The sequence below is a fragment of the Scardinius erythrophthalmus genome (assembly GCF_964197995.2).
Source record: "Scardinius erythrophthalmus genome assembly, chromosome: 6".
Classification (NCBI taxonomy): domain Eukaryota; kingdom Metazoa; phylum Chordata; class Actinopteri; order Cypriniformes; family Leuciscidae; genus Scardinius; species Scardinius erythrophthalmus.
Genome location: NC_138226.1, coordinates 16492016 through 16507901, shown reverse-complemented (window position 1 = coordinate 16507901; position 15886 = coordinate 16492016). Strand labels below are relative to the sequence as shown.

Sequence of the window (15886 nt, the reverse complement as noted above, 5' to 3'; positions counted from 1 at the left end):
GGCTGTAATCTCAGCTTTGACTAATTGTAGTGAGCTCTCTGTACTCCTAAATTAGCTGTGATACGTGGAAGACCAGCAGGCCAACTCAGGAACAGACATCACATCGTTCACACACTGCACACTAAATTAACACACAGAGACAAAATGACAATAAACCATATACTGTAAACAATGACTTAGCACCTGTAATAAAACTTGAAAATAAAAGTCTTCAGTGCAACAACATTTAATTCTCACAAAAAATTCTTAAAGGCATCATCCACACAAATATGACAATTTCCGTCAAATCATGTATCCACATGAGTAATGATGTATTTAAAAGATGACAGTAATTTCATTTGTTTATAAACTATCCCGACTGATACAACTTTAAATACAGTAAATAATGTAAAAAAAACAACAACAATACATTCAAATGTCAATAATTGCAACAGCCATTATTGCAAGGAGGTGGTGACAGACCACTCACTGAAAAAAGAATGGGAGAAATTGCCACACTAAATAGCAGGAATCGAAGTCTAGCCTTTTTGTCAATTGAGCCATGATTTGAGCTTAAGAAACAAGATTTGTGATACCACTACTGTATTTTATTGCTGATTTGAAATATGTTTCTGAAACAAATGTTTGAAGACTTTGGTCTTTCTTCATTCAAGTATATAGGAACTGTACTTATATGACTATTACACACTGTACATAGGAAATAGCTGCCCGAAGATGTTTGCTATATGGCTGCCAAGTGAAGTGACTTGCCTTAAAGGGATTTTGGCTTAAAGCAGCCACTCCGTTAAGGGCAGTTAAAACAATGATAATATACATTATTTTTACATAATAAAACTATAACCCCTGTTAATACTCACAATCTTCATTCAAAAATTTAAAGAGACAAATCTACTTTTCAAAATAACATTTTGGAGTTTGCAGCGTTTTTTCTTCTTTCATAAATGGGCACATTATTAGAAGCCACTTTTTATTGTTTTGTAAGTTTTCGGTTAATTTTCAATTTTTTTTTTTAATATTCAGTAAATAAACGTTAAAATTAGCTGTTTATTTTGTCTTGAAATTTCTAAAAAGCAGTGAAACTATATAAAAGGTACCAAAGAATAAAAAAATAAATGTAATGTCCTAAAAGTAATAGAACACTGATGGTCTGTGATTCAAGTAACTTTCAAGAATAATGCATCAGGGATCTTTTTCTCTGGCTGAGAGACGGACCACAGCTATAAATATAGAAGGCACTAACAAAACATTTCAACCAATGGCATTGTCTGTGACTGCGATCTTGTTCTAATACAGAAAAAACAGTAGGGGACAGTTTAACAGTAGGGAAAATATAATAATAAAAGCAACAAAATAGCTTATTTTAAGAAAGATCTATAGTTAACCATTTTTATTTGTGATGGCAAAAGTCTCTAAGAGGAAAAGGAGAGGATTTTGCTCAGGAATCACTGAGAGGTCATTTCCCAAAAGACAAGGCAAGTTTCTGTAAGAGGAACACAACAAGGAAATCAATACAAACAATGTTTTAGAATAAAATAATAGATTAAAGAGATAAAAAAAGCCCAAAAGTTCCACTTATGTTTACACTAGATGCAACATTGGAGACACAAACTGTTAAAGAATAACATACTGTTCTCCTAACATTGCTACCACCTTCAATGTCACGCACCCAGCCGAATATTGGACATATGTGTCCTATGTTGAGGAACTTTCTCTTCGATTATCCATTGTTCTGCTTAAATAAAACAAAAACAAAACATGAGGGGTGAAAATATGCAAAGCTATATTCTATGAATAAGACATTCTAAAAGACACACTTACATTTGATGCTGCTGCAAAAAATCTGCAAACTGACGATCTCTCGTGTAGAGTTCAAGGATGCGTATGCGATCTTGAATCTCCTACGGAATGGACAGGAAGAGATAATTCCATGAATAACACGCATCACACACTTGCTCATACAGTTTTCAAAAAAATAATAATTTTTAATGCACACAGACCCATACCTCCTTGGTGAGTTCGCTGTTCTCATAAATATGGCGTATCTCTTCACTGCTGAAGTCAGTGGATGCTTCAGCACTGGCGCTGCTGTGGACTGGGGGCTCTGGGTACCGCTGGTAGTAATGGCTGTAGCCTGTCGTTAAATCGCTCTCGAACATGGGGTTATACTTAGTGGCTGTGTCTATAAACGGTGGCCTGTCCTCTCCCCTTCATACAAACATGTATACACACACACAAAGTTGCAACAGCCATTGTTAAATCCACAGGGGTAAGAAGTCATGGCCTAAAGAGGGTCAAGGGATCAAAGATCAGCCTTGTTGATGAATTAATGCAAATCTCATAATGGCATTACTGGAGATGTAAACTTCTTCCTAGGTAATGCACATGCAGTAATTAAAGAGATTTAAGTGAGAGAAAAAAGAACATTAAAGTGCCCCTATTATGCCATTTGAAAAGTTTAAAATCATGCTAATTTTAAAACTGACACTTTTTTTTTGGAGGTTTTCTACAATAAATGCATCAAAAAAAAAAAAAAAAAACTTAAATTCTCATAATATACATAGCACATCACCTCATTTGTCAAACATTTGTCAAAATGGTTTGTTAATTTTTTCCCATATCAATTCCAGTGTGAGTCAAAGTGGATTTGCAACGCTGAAAACAGCGTCTTGTTAACATGTCGACAACACAAACCAATCTCTTCCAGGCCCCAGCTACAGTGTTTGAAGGTGGGTACATTGCTACTAGGTATGTAGCAGGACATGAGACTGGAATTGCTGACAACTCGTATAGGCAGTTTAGAATCTATTCTTTCTTTTAAGAGACACATTTATTTGTCATCCACTTTGATCTTTAAAACTTTGCAGACCTTTAACATTCACAAACAGCTATATTACACACTGCATGAAAGGTAATACATACTTGAAAAAGCATAATGGGGCACTTTAAATGAATATGTAACAGACTCATTTATAATAATTTCAATAAATAATTGATTTCAAGATTTGACTTGGTTTAGTGTGTAATGTAAAAATTAAAACCTTAGTTTTATTTTAAAATACTTGTTTTTCATTAAACAATTTGTAAGTTCGCATTCATCACCATTACAATTTAATGGTTTCATTTAGCTTTTATTGAAATTAAAATATCATGCGTTCATTGGGATTTTTTATGTGTGACATAGGACCTTTCTAGAGGCTCAAGGCTACTTTACTCAAGGTCAAACTCTTATCAAGGGTTCATGTCAGGTGATTGGCTCTGAAGGCTCAGACTTCTAAGGTAAAGCTTTCATGTACTGAAGTTCACTTATAGACAAAGTCTATAATAGAAAGAATATTATAATGAACAGTGAAAGTAGCCTATGCGAGTTGGAACGAAGTTGCGATTTACCAGGGGTGCGTTTCCCGAAAGCATCGTTAGCCAACTATGGTCGCTAGTTACGTCGTTATCAGCATAGTTCAACGAGTCTGTGTTTCCCGAAAACATCGTTCCAACGAACATTCGCTAACTGCATCGCAAAGTTGTGTGGTTGGAATGACAGCTCTCGAGCTGTGGTTAGAAGCATAGTTTCATGTTTGCATGACTAGAGTCAATACATCCTTATCTTAAGTCAACTAAACAAGCTGACATTCAGTTCAATCTATATCTCTTATTTATAATATAATATTTACATCTTTTAATTTGTCAAGAGATTTAAAGCATCGTTTTTGAATAGTGCGCATGTGTGAACATGCTTTGCTACGTAAGAATGAGCCTATGATCCTATGAGCCTATGATCTGGAAATAAAGCAAAATAACTGAGAAAAATTTGAAATAGTCCTCAGATGCCATGTCTGTAATTTATAGCAAAACATCTAGCATCAATTAGATCGCAAACAGATTAATTAAAAAGTTATTACTCCACCACCTGCGTGACATAGTGGTTGAACGACCAATTTGCGACAATATGGTTTCGGGAAACAGTCGTTACTAGCTAGTTGGTTTCTTCAACGATGCATCGTACTACGGTAGTTCAGCACTGAGTTACGTCGTTGTTCGGGAAACACACCCCAGATTGACTGTGATAGAGAATTTGTCTTACCGTACTTGGTCCTCCGTCTCATCCCTGTCATACTGGTCTCTCAGAGTTCTTGCTAAGAAGAAGATTACTCCTGATGCCACCATCAGGAACCCAGCAACAGATGCTATGGCAATGCCAACCACGAGTGGCTCAGAAACATATTCTTCACAATGTTCCCCTCTGTACCACCAGTTTTCCCCCACACGGCATCTACAGAGCAGACACACACACACATAATAATAATAATAATTTGTTACATTTATATAGCGCTTTTCTGGGTACTCAAAGTGCTTTACATAGAAGGGGGAATCTCCTCAACCACCACCAATGTGCAGCATCCACGTGGATAATGCGACGGCAGCCATATTGCGCAAGAACGCCCACCACACACCAGCTTATTGGTGGAGAGGAGACAGAGTGACTAAGCCAATCAGTATATGGGGATGATTAGGTGGCCATGATGATGGACCGAGGCCAATGGGCAAGTTTGGCCCACCTTAAGAAAATGCACCTTAAGAAAATGCCAGCCTAGCATCTACGTACTTCAAGATGAATGAGAATGCTGTTCTCCAGGTAGTATAGACCTCGCTGTACAGTATATGATCTGTATTTAGGCTTTCTTAAATTTGCACAAATTAATTAAAACTTTCTTGAGCATTATATAATCTAAGTAAACATACCTGCAGATGGCTCCTTGGCCTGGAATGACATCACATTTCCCATCATTCAGGCAGAAGTCATGCTGAAGGTCACAGATGCTCTGGCAGGGTAGTCCGTCCACACTGAAGTAACCAGCATTACACACACATTCAGCCTCACCTGACCAGCGGTTCACTGTACATTCTGCAAACTCATTACATGCCTGAAACTTGCATGGGTCTGCAAGTTCCCCTAAAAACAAACAACCATACACACACATTGATTAGCTGCTGCATAAAGGTGGCATGTGATAAGGTACCTGAACACATTATACACAGGCTGCATTTCCAAAGTGAGAGTTTTCTGAATTTGTCTTACCTGATTCAACATCCAAAGAATATTTGTCAATGGCAAGGTTCATGGTCTGGTAAGCTGTGTTGCAGAAGCCCTCAAGAATGAGGTAAACGGCAGCATTGACTTCACGTGGAACAGGCTTCCCAAACTTCATACGGTTATTCACCACAATACTTCCATTTCTGAAGTTCAAGATCTCCAGGTTTTCAAAGTGACTGAGGTTTGACTGCAGATATGGCACCAACTGAGGGACATAAAATCCCAATAATAAGTGCATAAACTCACAAACATAAAATGTATAAAACAGGCCTTTTCAACTCCAGTCCTGGAGGGTCAGTGTCCTGCAGACTTTAGTACCAATTGCAGTCTAACCCACCTGTCTGTAATTTGCAAGCAATTCTGGAAACCTTGATTAACCTTGTTTGGTTAGTGTTAAAGCAAAACTCAGCATGAAACTGGCACTCCAGGACTTGGTATATATAAATTAGTGAACAATTTATTCTGAATTAAGAATGTCTATTCCTGCTCCTGGAGGGCCACCATCCTGCAGAGTTTAGCTCCAACACACCTGCCTGGAAGTTTCTAAAGATCCTGAAGACCTTGATTAACAAGTTCAGGGGCCAGTTGCAAAAACATAGCCATTATGTAAAGACTGTGTCTTAAGAACTAGTATAACCAACAGCAGTTAGTTAAGGGTAATAAGTCTTACTTTTCGGTATGAAATTAGATCAATCTACGTTTTTATGAACAGTCTTAAAGAAAAAAAATGGATGACTAACTTGTAACTAACTAATCTTGGCAGTTTATGCAACTGGCCCCAGGTCTGTTTAATTGTGGCTGGAGCTAAACTCTGCTGGAAGATGGCCCTCCAGGAGCAGGATTGGACATTCTTGATTTGGACTGATAAGTGGAAAATTGACAGGGAATGTGGGTGAAGAGAAAGAACAAGTGATGGTAGGAAAAGGAAAGGGAAAAGAATATGTACAAATATACTTTAGAGAAAGTACACTACCAGTTCAAGGAACCGTTGCTCCAAGGCTTTGTACTCTGCAGAGCTCTTATTGAACAAATCCTCAGAGAATATCATGTTAGTTACACGAAGACTGAAAAACACTATCAAAGACCGCCCAGGGTTAGTTGGCAAGGCAGTGCTGGAAACTTCATCGCCCTGAATGACACTAGGGACACCACTACCCTCTTCCTCTCTGTTATCGATCACATCTAGAGATGTAGTCATGACCTCTGAACTTAAGTTATGCCCCAACTCCACCTCTTCTGGGGTCTTCATGGTCAACAGGGAGAAGGGTGATTCTATTTCAGGTGAAAGCGGTGTTGAGTAAACTGGGTTTGCTGGTTCAATGGTGACCAATAGGATCTCTTCATCTTTTAGAACTTCCTTTGAAAACTGAGTAGCTAAAACATCCGTTAGTACAAAATCTTTGTTCTCATGTGGCATTGTGGTACTGTTAACATATTCTTCCTCTTCTCCAGCCTCCTCTGATTTCTGCTTCGTGACCACAGCAACTTCAGTTTCCTCATTGTTTTGTGTTTCTGTTAGAAAAATGTCTTCCTTGTTGTCTTCCTCTTGCCTCTCTTCTTCTGCAGGTAATATGAGGTCTTCCTCAGGTTGTGGGGTAGATTCTGCCTCAGCCACCTTGACTGGTGGCATTGCAGGGGCATCACTACCACGTTGTAGGTTTTCATCTTCTCCTTCTTCAACAGTAATCAATTCTGTGGTTTCCTCAGGCAAGATCTGGTCCTCTTCAACCACTGTTGTAATTGTGGAGAATTCATAGTCCTCTTTCTGTGGCATATCTACATTAACCAAAAACTCTTCATCAACTTCTATATCTCCAACTGGCTCTTGACCTTCAGTAGGAAGGACAGTTACCCAATTTTCTTCGATTACACCAAATCCAGAGGCGGGGTCAATGTCATCCATTGTGATGTCACTGTCTTGCTTGGCATCGATAACAGGACCAACCGCTTCACCTTCCACAGCAGGAGTCTGGCTAGGGAAAAACGGTAACACCAAGTCCTTGTCTTGAAGATCTGAAAAGAGGAACAAACAAGCATCTTGACACAAGTCTTTCACCACCATATTGGTTTAAATTAGGGGTGTCAATCCTGCTCCTGAAGGTCCACTGTCCTGCAGATTTCAGAAAGATTCTAGGAAGGGGTGTTGGGCAGGTTGAAGCTAAACCCTGCAGGATACTGACCCTCCAAGTGCATTATTTCACATCCCAGCTGTAAATCATTGTACATGTGAATGTTGGTTCTTACCCTCTGAGAAACTGCCGCTGGGATAGTCTATAAGCGGTTGTGTGGTCTCATCTAAATGTATGACATCCTGCTCTCCCATACCTTCCTCTTCTGACATTGTAGGATCCAAATGGTCACTAATTGTAAAGACCTCTTTTGCCACTTCTCCAGGCAGCTCAGATGGTTTTTCTACTGATAAAATGTCATCCTAGACAATAAACAAAATGAAACAGCTGGCTCTCAGTCTTTGTGAAAGTTATTGATGGTTCTTGCTAAGGCTGTCATTACTATTACTGTTCCTGCAATTCCATTCTTAGAGTTTTTTGAAAACTTTGGCAGGTTACTCACACCAAATTGTTTGTTCTATGTGACAAGAATAATACCTCAAATTGTGTGCCTTGTTAAGTAGAGGTAAAGTCTAGCGTGATAGACTTACATTAAAGGACATTATACGTATCTACAGACTAGAATATCCCATATACTTGGGCGTGTGCTTGTACTAGTGTGCTTGGGGCAGTAAACATCCCAGAACACCTACTTTAGGTAATCACTTTACAATACCCTAGAAACCATCCAGATCACTGTAACCTAGCCTAGCAATATCCTGTCAAAAACCCTAGTAATGTGTTCCTATACTAGGAATCAGAATTTAGATTTTAAGAATATGCATATATTTAGATGGTATACTTCAAACTTCACTTCAAATCTTAATCACCTTGTGGTCAGGGTCTGGTGACTCCTCGGCAGGATGGGTTTCCTCTGGAAATGTTTCCACTGACAACAAGAAAATATTACACCATTACAGACTGCTGAGATGTACCGTAGAAGACTAGTAGCTACAAGCAGGTAGAGCAGTACCATGCAGAGCCTCAGTGATGTCAGGGTGGAGGTCAATAATGGTGTACTGGACTGTGGGCCCCTCTGAGTAACTAAAGGTGCCCTCTACCATGTTGGATTGAAGATTAATGAAGTCCAGCGTCTGACTGCTGATTACTTCACTGTTCGTCTGGAGGGACACAACATATTCCACCAGTACTGTCTTATCCCCACTGCAGAGAGAAAACAACCACCGCACTTAGTCTACGGGACAGAACATGATCATGACATGAGTTGAAAGTTTGGATAACTTTGCAACAGTCTCACATCATCAGTTGTAAGTCTTGTGGCTATATTTTCAAAACATTGTGTATTTTAATGTTAATATACAAACAATGACTTGCCCCTTAGACTTCCATTGTAATTGCATGACTATAAACATGATTCTTGCTTGTTTATACTAACTCAAGGAAAGACTGCAAAAATACATTCTCTCACTCACTAACCTGCATTCATGCAAACAATCAAGTGTAATTTACCTTGAGGGATCCACCAGTGGCCTACAGAAAAGATAAAGGTCATATTTTTAGTACAATAGTCTTACCACTATAGCAGGTGATAGACTAATGACGCATATTGTCTAATCATACATTAACTACAGACATGTTCCGGGGCTGCGTTTAAGTCCACTTTTTATTCCCTTCCGTCACTAACCTCCATCTGTCTTGTTCACTCAGATGTACATACTTTCTTACACTGCACGAGTGCCCACTAAGGCCTTGATCACTTATGGGTAAATTAGGTGTGACACTGCCAGTTGCTGTAGGGTCGAGGGTCTGTCCTAAGTGTACCATACAAGTCCTGACAACTGAAGCCAAATAATTTTTATCCCCCCCTGGTGGCTAGCTGCAGTATAGGTCATAAACCCTGCTCTCTCCATTTAATCGAATGTGAGCCAAAATAAAAATCCAATTACACATTAAAATAATATTTTTCCAAATATGGTTTCTGTCATTTTAGGTAGTTTTTCTCTCACAGATGCATGCAAATTTTTCCAATAAGTTTGGTTTTAGTTAGTTATTTGATGCTGTAAAAATGGGGTATAACTTCATAATTGACAGCTGTGCTTGTGATTGAGTCTGCGGGAGTGGGAGTATGGGCAGGACCTTGATAACTCAGGATCACTACTGCACTGACTCAGTCTTGGGATATCTCGTTATATATATATTAGTATTATTTTCCACAACGCTTCTCATCAGTTATTTTGACCTGCATTGTGTACCGTAACTATTAGTGGTGCACGGATTTCATATAGTGTATCCATTGTTTTATTTAAAATCTATTACAACTTATTCTTTTTGTTAAAAAACCTTTTGCTTGAAAAGTGTGCTTGATCTGTCTTAAAATACCTTCATATGTTCTAATCTAATGCAATGATATTTATACATTTTTAAGTGTGAACTAAGTGTCCAAATACGTGAGCCAATTTATTGTAACTAGCAGAATGAAACATGCACTAACACACCTGATGTTCAATACTGACACACTCTTGAATTCTGTCAGTTTCTCCAAAGCAGTGGAAATCTGGAAGAATGACATATATAGGCAGCACATTTTGTTACAAATCTAAAACAATATAGTAACGTAAAAATAACATCAGTGTAAAAAATAAAGTAAGTGTGTGTGTGTTGTCGTACCTTCTCTGTGATCTGCTGAGTGAGTCTGCGATGCTCACTACTGGTGGAGTTGAACAGCTCTTCACTCCATGGTTCTCCAGTCAGTAACAAAGCCAGCTCCACCCTCTGCTCAACCAGAGGATGTGTAGGCAAAGCAGCTGCCTCCTGCTCAATCTCATTAGTGATCTACCACAGACAATACACACAAACTTTGTTTAGCAGATGTTCAATATTTAAAATGTAATTGTATGTATATTTTTGCATGTATCACTCATGGGTGCATCACATTAGAACTAGACCTCACTTATACATTTTTATTATATCTTCATCAATAACAGTATATTTCAGCCTACATCAGCTGTGTACCTCAGTATCCAGCTCCATTGTGACGGCAACGGATGGTGCTTCTGCAGTAACTTCCTTCACACTCTCAGAGATGACCTCATCTGGAACCGTTGTGGTCACCAACTCTGCTGGAAGCTCATCACCTACCAAGTTTTGAAGATAATTTTTGTATCTTGGTGTTCAGGCACATGTTATAAGATCTCTTTAAATTTATTTCTTGCCATTTCCAATTACAACATCTCAATCTGAATTGCAAACAAAGTTTGCATCAAAATAGCCCTGGAAAAACATAAAAGGATTATCTGAAATTCAAACCAAACGCTAAAAGGCATTTTAAAGCCATTTGATTTTTTTTATATTCTGCCACAATATGTGCATCAGCACTAACTCGTTGAAACATAAGCTAGTTGCTAAACATCTAGAAATTGCTGTTGATTGTTTGGAGGCAAATTACTCTCCATACAGGACTGAAACCAGGAGGGTCAGTGCCACAAATATTGTCTAGAACATAGCAAAGTTATCCATATATAATTGTAATTGATGTTTAAATTATTGATCAATTTTCACAAAAACTGAATGGTTGTAAAATATAATTTTCCTTCTGATTTTCAAAATTACTGTCAAACAGAGCCGGTTCTAGACATTAGGAGGCCCTAGGCAAAATTCATGTTGGAGGCCCCCCACCCCCAATAAAAAAAACACTTGAAACAAATATGATTCCTAACCTTTTTATTTATACAACATTTAATTTTAAAAGCAGTATATTTTTACTTACATAAGTTTGGACACATTACTATTTTTAATGTTTTTGAAAGAAGTCTCTTATGCTCATCAAGCCTGGATTTATTTGATAAAAAAAAAACAGAAAAATAATAAAGTGAAATATTATTAAAATTTAAAATAATGGTTTTCTATTTTACTATACTTTATATTTCTGTGATGCAAAGCTGAATTTAGTGCCACGTGATCATTCTGATTTATTATCAAATGTTAGAAATGGTGCTTAATATTTATTTTATAACCTGTGATACTTTTTTTCAGGATTTTTGATTATTAAAGAGTTGTTTTAAAAAAGTCTTCACTATCACTTTTTATATATTTAACACATATATTTTTTTTTCTGTATTTTTGATCAAATAAATGCAGGCTTGTAGAGCATAATAATAAACTTCTTTCAAAAACATTAAAAATAGTAATGGGTCCAGACTTTTACCGGTACTGTACATATTAATCAAACTTTATCTACGGTAATCTCTTTTTTGTTTAATGAAGATGTTATTGTTGTTGTTGTTATTTTGCTGTTTTATTCAATTTATTCACAGTTCCAGAATCCCACTTCAGTAGATGAGCATAAGGGCTTTTATATTGCATTGCTACCTTAAATATGCTATACACAAATCAAGTGGAAGAGAAAGACACGATCGCTACTGAGCAGAAAAAAAATATATAAGTGAAATTATTGGCGTGATGTCAGGAATCTAATCATCAGCAGAATTTAGAAGATAGACCCATAGATGATATCCTTTAGACTATTTGAAACATTTAAAAATGTTGTAGTGTGTTGGCTTTTTAACTTAGAATACAGACGTCTTGTCTTTTAATTTTGTAGCTTTTTTACTAGTCAGCTCCCGACGCGATGTTATTCATTGTACGCGCAAATTCAAAGCGTCGCGTCTGGGCACGTTAATGACGCTCGCGCTCTTTTAAACTCGTAATAAAGCGGTGAATGATTTTTCCAGAAATGACGCTGATCTACAGTACAAGTTTATATTTAGAATACATTGCAATCACTCCAAAATAGATGACGACAACTCTCACACCTGCATTATTAGCTGTGCTTCTTTGTGTGCTTATTAGGCTTTAGCCTCGCAGCATCTGATGGATGCGTTCGTTACACATACTTTCAGAAGCCGGCACACATTAATTGGTTTAACTGCAGTAATGTAACAGTCTATGGTTAAGATAAACATCGTCACTATTTATAGTGAATTAATAAATATTGAAATAAATTGTAGATAGGACATTTGTACTTTTTTTTTTTTTTTTTTTTGTCCCTCTGTCTGGGCCCCATCCCGCCAATCGGGCCCTAGGCACGTGCCTAGTTTGCCTTTGCGTTAATCCGGCTCTGCTGTCAAATATGATCCATGCATGGTAAGGGTTTTATACAGTTTATATAAGATACTGTATCATTATGTAACACACAATCATTACAAACATACCTGGTGGCACATTGTCTTGCTCTTGGGAAGAATCCTCTGGTCTGATTTAAAAAAAAAAAAAAAAAAAAAAAAAAAAAAAAAAAAAAAAAGACAGTTAGAAATTAAACAGACCTTAAAATGTAAGAGTTAAAACCACACACACACAAGATCTCTAACTGTACAGTCTATTTAATAAAAAAATAAAGAACGGGTATAAAGGGTGTAATACCTGCATACTGAGTATGTAGGTGTCTTACTGAGAAAAAAAGAGGAAGGCAAAAGGTGAGGAGAAAAACAGACCCAGTAAGACAGAACTCATCTAATACAATGAATAAATGGCTGGGAGAAAAGGGGGTATTTGAAAAAGTATGGACTGAGGGTGAAAACAAAGGTTTTAAAAAAATGTTAATGCACCTTTTCAATCCCGTCTGTGCAAGTCTCTGCAATGGACCATAAAGATTCAAAAGACAGAAGAGAGAAAAAGACATTCTGATATGCACATGCACCACTGACCCATAATTTTTATCAAAGTATCAACTAACATAATTAGTACAAAGTTAATGATACTTGTCTTATGCTACATACTCTATGGACAAGTGTTAAGTGTTCCTCTGTTTGGCTAAAGTAAGTGCCAATCTCCCGTATGGAGACTCTCTCTGTCTGGCATTGGCTCATCCAGCTCTGGTACTCTTCCTGACGAGGGAGGCGCTCCATGAAGATTTTAAAGGCCTCCCACACAACTTCCTGACACACTGCAAAACAACAACAACAACAATAACAGTATTGTATTAGTGCAACTAAACACAATCAGAACAGTAGGAAATACAATCAGACTGCTCACTTTTTATGAGTGAGTAAAATTGAGCAACATTTCTCATAGTGATTTCACAAGATTGACCACTTAAGTGAGGAGTGAACACTCACGTGTTTGGTTCTACAGCCAGGAGGTTGGAAACTACCACAACAAACATACGACTCATGACGCTAAAATTTAGCCTAACACTTAACATAATCCTTTAGTCAGCTGTTATATCGAATAACATGTATAGTATCATGGAATTACCATGTTTCTGACATGAGCATTAATAAGTCCTTAAAGTGAAAATGGTAATTAATAAGTACCAGACTATAAATCAAAGTACCACGATTTTACCATCTTACCAATCACAGTGATGCATGCATTTAGGCCAAATAACCTGCTAAGGCATTTCCTTAATTTTATTTTCTAAGGTCAAAGTTGTTTTGACGGTAACACTTTAGAATACTGTTCCATCATTAATGAATAACTACACAGGACAAATGAGTAACGCAATATTAACATTCTAGTAACTGCTATCCAAAGCCTTATATACATCAAAAGCTTACAATGACTTCAGTCATTAGTGAGTTATCATGTTTTTTAGAATAAGGTTCCAAATAATTAGTAATTCCTTCTGATTTGTATTGGTAATACTTGAGTCATTAGTGGGTTAACATAATCTTTATTTTAGAATAAATTATACATTATGCATTATTCACATTAATTATGAACCTGTATATATAGTACTTAGTAGTTCTCTGGGAGGTATGAAAAAATTGTAGTTATTGATAATAGAGAACTACCCCATTCAACTGCTATTACTTACTAATTTGTTAATCAGAGTTTCTTGTTAGTTAATAGTTACTAGAATGTTAATATTGCGTTACTCAACCTGGTTGTTATTCATTAACGATGGAACAGTATTCTAAAATGTTACCTTTTTGACATATGGGTGTATTTTTTTGACCGACAGCAATAACCTGTCCAGATGACATTGTGGTTCAAGCTCTACTTTGAAAGTAGTGTCTCAATGTGTGTGTTTAGACAAGACTGCTGACACCCTTATTCTCAGCAATGGATATAAATGCTCTGACCTTATTGGCCCAATTCCAATGTGTTAACTGGCTTTTAGCCTCACCATACTGCTATCTAATTTGGTTAGGAAGAAATCACACATGAACTGTGAAGGATTGTCTTGAGGTCTCTCAACACTAACCCCAGACCTCTGAGCGGATCAAACTGCCAAACGCTAATGAGATCCCATTGTTCATTCTAGCTGTCAGCTATACAGACCTGCTTGCACTATAGTTGATGAATTAAATGGTAACCTTTGTGGAGTCTTGATCTTGTCTTCTTAACATAAATATGGCTTTGATTTGAGTCTCCTTACTTGGGTCAAGTCTTGGTCTGGGTCTCATCTTATGGTCTCAGACAATAAGGAAGACTTTTTACAATGTGTTAAAGGTGATAATTACCGTAACCTACAATGTGTTAAAGGTGATAATTACCGTAACCACAGGCTTAACCACAGGTCGGCACTCTGCATGTTTCACCATTACTGAAAATCTGCAAAAACTTTTTAATGTCTGGCAAATTATTTGACTGTCTACCACCTGCTTGCTCTTACCTATTAATAAAATCCTAAAATCCTTCTTATTTTATGGTCAGTTTATAGTGAGCCTTCTTCTCATGCATTCCTTATAGATGTCAGAAACCTTTTTCAGCCAGTAAGTCCAGATTCACTTCTTGGCTTTGAGTACTTGAGCCATTCCTGTAATGCAATATATTTTGAGTTCTGTAAATAAACATGCTGTGTTGTAATTTAAGGAGGAATTTATATAAAAGGGCATATCAGAATCTTACAAATATGATCTGGTTAGGCTCAGGCACTGAAAATGTATTAAGACAGCTTAAGACAGAGATACCATGAGACAAATGTTTGCGCTGTTGTTTTTCCCAACAAAAATGGTGTCAGTTCCAGTAGGATATTGTCATTAAGGGCCAACAGGATGACCAGAGTCGTTAAATTAGTTAAAACTCACCCCAGTTTGCAATTGTATAACAAAATTGTATTTGTCTTTCCAAAAACCTCACTACAAATGGACTTTTAGAGGATTTTTTAAAAACAATTTTAGAGTGTAACAAAAAGGGAGCAGCAGATACAAACGTTACTTTCAGTTCTTCAACACTGAATTGTACATATATAATAAATTAAATTAACTCAACTCAAGAGTTATTCAATATATAAGCAATACTACCAGTATTATTAGTAATAGTACTGCAATAGTGTCTCACCTCTGAGCTGGTAGTATTTCAGGTGGCTAGTGATGACTTGCTGCACTGTTTCTTGATGGCAAATGCGTACTCCACTGGACAGAAAAACATTACGCTTACGTCTTGGCAAGCGTTCTTGGTCTCCAGGCTTTTCCACAAACATTTGAAACAATATTTGTGAGCGCTTATCTGTGTTCATAAGCGTGGGAATCCGTTTAGCTTCCTCTGAAACATAAATATACACGTATTATAACCATCATCCTCTCATCACACACCCAGCTAATACATACACAAAACATACATACCTGCAGTAATATCCAGCTGGCCTATTGCAAAAATGCAGCTTAAACAACACAAGGTGCAGGTCCATATGAGCTTCCACATAGTGACTTCCTGTGGCTTAAAAATTATGCTGTTGTGCAATAGTTGCTGATTCACTCCGGACGATGTAACCAAAGCTTCCAAC

At 37.2% G+C, this 15886-nt stretch overlaps 1 protein-coding gene across 1 annotated transcript; it reads right to left on the bottom strand.

Annotated features, from left to right (window-relative positions):
- Positions 1-212: 212 nt before the first annotated feature.
- Positions 213-15583, bottom strand: impg2a (interphotoreceptor matrix proteoglycan 2a; the record flags this gene model as incomplete). Its single annotated transcript, XM_081367350.1, has 17 exons — positions 213-1480; positions 1667-1729; positions 1819-1898; positions 2004-2205; positions 4079-4267; positions 4738-4948; positions 5075-5294; positions 6063-7102; positions 7334-7520; positions 8028-8086; positions 8171-8361; positions 8668-8688; positions 9654-9712; positions 9826-9990; positions 10171-10292; positions 12980-13099; positions 15442-15583. 16 exons carry the CDS (start codon positions 15581-15583, stop codon positions 1693-1695), a joined length of 3045 nt encoding a protein of 1014 aa, XP_081223476.1. The 3' UTR covers positions 213-1480; positions 1667-1692.
- Positions 15584-15886: the final 303 nt, after the last annotated feature.